The sequence below is a fragment of the Cyphomyrmex costatus genome, unplaced genomic scaffold, assembly GCF_001594065.2.
Source record: "Cyphomyrmex costatus isolate MS0001 unplaced genomic scaffold, Ccosl1.0 scaffold41, whole genome shotgun sequence".
Taxonomy (NCBI): domain Eukaryota; kingdom Metazoa; phylum Arthropoda; class Insecta; order Hymenoptera; family Formicidae; genus Cyphomyrmex; species Cyphomyrmex costatus.
Window position 1 is genome coordinate 94,959 of NW_017278318.1, and position 6,027 is coordinate 100,985.

Sequence of the window (6,027 nt, forward strand, 5' to 3'; positions counted from 1 at the left end):
TGACATGCGCGCGCAATTGAGAAACGTAGCGCATGTGGCGAACGTATGTATTCGTACGTACAAATCCCGCGTAGAACATTCCCGATTCAGTTCAATGTGGGATCTCGACTGAATCGCAGGTGAGACCGCGAATTCGCGAACGTCGCTCGTGAGTCCCGCCTCGCGGAAAAAGAATATATATTTACGAAAAAAATCAGCATATCAGGCTCGAGATGGCGTGCTTATCGATCGAGCGTTCCTCGATCGCGAGGACAACACGCGGCGCATCTCTTGAATAGGACCGCGCGACTTTTTTACCGACCGGACGATTGATCGCATCAGGATCGAGGGAGTGGAGGGGAAACTCGGATTTCTCGGCGTGTTCCCCTATTGTTCGGATATTATTTCGATAGATCAGCGGTGCGCGCACGTGTGTGCTGTCGCGTGGATTCGGTCACAGGTTGCGATCGCAGGGGGAGTCGGGGTGACGACGCGACGCTCCACGACGCTCCGCGTCGTCAGCCGTCCCTCCTCCGCCTTCACTCCGCTTCCCCTTTCTCTCTTCGCTCTCTCCTCCTCCTCCTCCTCCTCCTCATCTTCCTTCTCTTTTCGCTTTTCTCGGTCGACCGGTCGACTGCCTTCTCAAGGGGGCGTGCTTGCTCGCTTCGCTACAACAATGAGCGAACGCGAAACTATCTAACAGCACGAGGCGCAAACGAATCCGTTGTTCGTGTGTGGTTCGTGTGTGGCCCGGCCGGCCACTCCGCGCGGCACTCGATCGCGAACAATCGCGGCACGTGAACGGTCCCGATCGGCGTCGAGTCGCGAAGATCGTACTCCTCTATATCCTGCCATCGACGATCCAAAGTGATCCAAAGGGATAAGGGCGGCCCTCCGCCGCCGACGACGACGACGAGTGTCCCGTTGTGGCTTCTCTCATCTCGCCGCGGCTCTACGAGGTATCTCCGCTCTTATAATTATACCGGATCTTCTTCCAAAGATATATTCGCCAAGCCGGATACCTCCTTCCAGGATCGATCGACGACCGCGGATCGACGAGGCTTTCGGCCTGAAATCTCTCGCCGCCCGAGATAGTTGGCTTCTCTCTTTGGTGTTTCCCGAGTGCGCGCGATAAACGTACACGCGATAAACTGATTTTTCATCCTTTCTCCTTCAGGGTGTCTGTGACGGATTATTATTAGCCAACAAACGGATTGACGCATGCCGTATTCGCATCGATCTTCTAGAGAGGGATATATAAGTAAGGATTTAGACGAATAACCTTCGCCAGTCGACGATCTATTATTTTTTGTCGGATGAGCGATCGATGTTGGAGAAAAAAACTGCCGAAAAATGCTACAGGTTTTATTTCCGCCAAGTGTAGATCGATCTCTCTGTCGTGCTTAGGGTATTGGCGAGCGAATAATCACGTTTACTCGAGATCGTTAAACTAAATGCTGGACAACTGTATCATTTTTCTTAATGACTTATTATTTTCATCGTGATTGCTGGGCTAGCAAAAAAAATTGAAACGGAGCAGCGTGTCGCTTTCGTGATACGTAAATCGATTTCTTGTTTCTTGCACGTGTTAATGAATCTGCCCAGAATTTCTCCGTGTGAATAATCAAAATATTGATGCCATGGTATCGAATTTTAATAGATTTAACTTCCATTTGTATTATCGCATAAGTAACTCTGTGTGTGAGTGCGAGTGGAATTTCGAGTTTCACGCCGATACACCGTTTCCTCGCGAGGTCTTCCTGGCTTCCAAATTCTAAATTTGAACGAGAAAAAAATTTGAACAAAGTTTATTTTCGCCAACGACGGTGGGCCGATCTTCCGTATACTCGAACGTGTGGTTCTTTGCACTCGCAATATTTTTATCGAGATATTATGAAACGTCTGGAGTGAGTTACGGGGGATAGTAAATATTTTCACACCTCTGCTCTGTGACTATTTGTAGGCACGCGAGAGCGAATCGCTCGCTGAACGTCCGACGAATCGTTTTCTCGAAGATACGTATTTTTGTTTATAGGCGAGTTCAGCTGGCACGACATTTTTAATTAACTTAATGTAAACGAGCGAAGCCCAGCGTTGCTGTTTGGCCGATTATTTCCCACGGGCGATTAATAGAAGTCGACGCGTAAATATTTAGAGTATCTACACACAGAAAAATACATACTCTGTACGCAAGTAATGATTACTGGTTTCGAATATTTCAAAAATTCACACCATATATCCTCAAGTCATCATAAAATTCGTCACAAGCATCTTTATTCGAAATATATTCTCAATCCTAACTTTAATCAAGATTACTAAATTAAAACTGCCTAGATCAATTTTATAATATTTTTAAAAATGTGTATATTTTTGTTTCGAGTATGCATTGATGAGCTTTTCTAAAATTTGTGATGATGCTCTTCAAATTCCTTAAAATAAAGTATCACTCTAAAGAAAGAATGAAATTTGAGCTAATCTTGAAGAAGAGTGACTCAGTTTTCCATCTTTAAAAGCGAACCTTTTATTCTTCAATATGAGATTTATTTAAAAACTCGAGATTATATGTTGAGATTATTATGAAGAAAATATTTTTGTTGAGGATATAACCGGTATACTTGTAAAAAAAAAGCAAGTAAATTGAAGTAATCACTTTTCTTAGTAATATAATGATATTATTCTATATATAGAGTGCGTCTACACCTGCACTCTCGTCAAGTGGCCTATTCTTTTTAGTTGAACTTGCATTGTTCGTCTTTTTTCTTTTTCTTTTCACGTCGGAGAGAAAAAGAGAAAGGATGGACTGGACACGTGTTACGGAATCGTTCTGTTATTTCTTAGATTTCTATTGTGTTTTCTGGAAAGAACGGAATAATTCGGAATCCGTTCCGAACTGTTTCACGATCTGTGCAAGAAATTCAGCTAAAAAGAACAAGCGTAAGAAAGATGAGTACCCGCTTATCTACCCCCGACGAGGATTTTGCTTCCTCCCGTCTGCACTTTTCGATCATTACGGATCATCGCGAGCGATAAAACGCGAAACGTTCCGTTTTCGTGAGACAGATTTCGTAATACCTCCGGTATACACTGTGCGTTAAATAACGTCGTGTAATCTACGACGAAGATCGAGAACAACGGACTCGATTGTCTCCCCGAGCACGTCGCGCGACACGCCGAACGGGCGCTACTCCAGGCGATGCGGTGTAAAATACATCTATTTTCCCTATTTTGTAGAAACAACTCGATGGAACACGTAGCGAGGAAGCGACCAGCAGGGTGGTTCACTTAAAGTTCTCCGTACGATGTACCATGGCCTCGTCCTTAGGGGGACCAGGAATGACGACGGGCGTCCCGCCGCCGCGAATAGTCAACCTGGAATTTCCCCCACCACCGCCTTATCCGCCGCCTCACAATCAGGTAAATTTCGAAATGCGGATCATTAATTTCGCTAATGATGCACATTCGTGCGTTTCGTTGCGCGCGGCAACGTAATAAAGCGGCGGTAAAAGCGACTCTTACGAAAAGATACATTCTTATTTATTCACACGTATTTCTTTCGTAGCGTCCGTAATATTCGTAACGCTTGACGCTGTTTAGCGTCCAAAAGTCTGCTTTCATCGTGCATTGCGGCGCTTCGTGTTTTTCGCAGATATCGTGTAACGCGTTAATGGAACCGGTATCGCCGGTGGTGTCACCCATCACGAGTTCACGCCAGCGTCTTTTGGATTATTCGTATGCATACTACCAGTCTGATCCGGGTCGTTTCCATACGACATATCCGACAGAGGTGCTGTCGCAGCAGCAGCAGCAACAAGAACAGCAACAGCAGCAGCAGCAGCAGCAGCTGCGACAACAGCAACAGTTGCAGCAGATAAGGTCGGATCCTTTAAAGAGGCACACTTACACAACTTGCTACGGCACGGAGGAAAATATTTATGAAGAGATATCGGAAATCAGGTGAGCATCCATTAAAGGATCATCCGCATGAACGAGTTGTCATCTCTGAGAAATATTTAAACTTGCAAGTCGCCGCAAACACCGCACTCGCGATTTCCAGTGCTTGCAGAAATTAAAGACTGACGAATCTAAATTATATATACTTTTTTGTTGAAACTCGGTTGAAAATATTAGCGTCCGCATGAATGGAGTCTTGAAATAAATTTTCCTGCGGGCATTATAACCGAGTAATACGCGCGGCGCAAGTGAACAACAATTTACCAACTCCCCGCACGGTTCAATGTATCTTGAAGCGGATGCCGGAGATAGCGATTGAGTTAGGAACAATAAGAAAACAAGTTGTGGATTATTCATCCAGCGTCCTCGACTGGCGCATAAGTCATTGAGACGAGATAAACCGCGCGCGCGTTCAAATTGAGAACGCTCGTTAAGTGCATAACTATATTATTTCATACATCGTCGAGAGACCACAGATAGCTCGTAATCTATCTCTTCTTGCGAGCGGCGAAATCAGTGTGCGCGAATTTAATTTAATTATTTACCTAATATTTATATATGTAGTTGATAATAATTTTAGTATAAACGTTCCTTAAAACGTAACGACAGTGTAATAACGTGAATATCGCGAAAAAATCAAGCAGACTTCTTTCCGACCTCTATAACCGATGAATTTTTCAGCAAGCAATGCCATCGCGCGCTACATGGATCGCGAAGGTCGCTCGTAGCAGAAGAGGTGCGTCGCGTGCAATCGCGGCATCGTCGTGTGCTCGGGGAGCTCAATTTAAGCGTGGAGGCAATGCTAATGCCGACCACGGTCGACAATAACGAGGAAGAAATGGCGCAGGAAGCTCATGGAACCTCTACCGAAGAGCTGTTGCCTTCGGTTAGCCCCGCTGACGATCTCCTCTCTCGCGTCGGAGGCGACATGGACAGCGGTTTCAGCGGCAGCTCTACCGCGAGTTACAGGTACGTTCCGCGTATTCATCCGTCTACGTTCGCGCGCTGATAAGCTCACAAGAGTACATACTGTGTATTTTTCAAACGATATTTTCAGTTCTGCGAGCAAATCTATCTTCCAGTCTTATTTGAATTCGATTCACAGATCGGGTTTGGGATCTTTAAGAAGGGGAATCGGGAGAACGAATGGTCCCGTGGAACCGATGGGCGTTCTACGTAAGACGAAAGCCGCCATGATTTGGAAAAAAGGCTGGAAAGGCTGGAAAAAACTTCACTCCTTTGGGAGCAGCAGCAGCAGCAATAGTAGCAACAACAAAATCGCTGGTGAGTCTGATGGATCCATTAATAATATTTGATTTCATTCAACGAAAGATAAGATACGAAGAGACATATGGTAGCCGAAGCATTCAACGGTAACCCATCTCACTGGTCGTCGCCTTTATCGCGTTCTCGTCGTTTCGTGAATATGATAATCGTGCCCGGCAGTCGATTGCAGACTGCGCGCGGCTATGAATTACTCGCGCATGAGCAATCCGTTACAAATTCTCAATGCGTAGTTCGTTGCGCGGCAAGAATACAAACACACGGCGTTTTCCTTGAAGCGCGTTTCTTAGAAGGAAGAATGGAAAGAGCGCGCGGCGATTTCTTCTTTCTTATTTTACATTAAGCCGTACATATTTCGGAACGGGAAGTTGTTACGAGTGAGAAAGAAAAGAGGTGGCGAGGACGGAGCTAACGTGGAAATATGTTATTCCTATCGTAATCACACATTGTGAAAGACGTAAGTTTTCGGGGACAAATCCGTGACAAAATCGTCATAATCGGCTACGCGATTTATGAGAAAGAAAATGATCGCGGAATCCGCTCGGCCGGAGCGGATATACTCGAGCATTGTCCCTGCGCCCGTTTTAAAGTGTTTTGTCGCGCATAACTGCGCAAGTACGCGTAGCCTTTCTTTTTATAAGAACGCCTGCTCGCGCGAGTACGCTCGTATATATACTCGCTCGCGTGCATTTGGCGAATGGAGTTAATTATTGGTACTTGGAAGGGGTCAGCCGTGGGGTCACTCGGTGGAGAAGCAGATGCGAGATCACGTGAAACGTCCGCCCCCTCCACCCCTCCCTCCCTCCCCCCCCC

General features: G+C 45.9%; 1 protein-coding gene across 1 annotated transcript in view; it reads left to right on the top strand.

Annotated features, from left to right (window-relative positions):
* The first annotated feature begins 3,270 nt into the window (after nt 1–3,270).
* Nucleotides 3,271–6,027, top strand: part of LOC108777134 (rho guanine nucleotide exchange factor 10) — a 17,137-nt gene continuing 14,380 nt past the window's right edge. The window contains exons 1-4 of the mRNA XM_018543946.1: nt 3,271–3,393; nt 3,626–3,933; nt 4,612–4,899; nt 5,036–5,214. Of these exons, the coding sequence (XP_018399448.1) occupies nt 3,286–3,393; nt 3,626–3,933; nt 4,612–4,899; nt 5,036–5,214 (883 nt within the window). The 5' untranslated portion in view covers nt 3,271–3,285. The remainder of the gene's footprint in view (nt 3,394–3,625; nt 3,934–4,611; nt 4,900–5,035; nt 5,215–6,027) is intronic.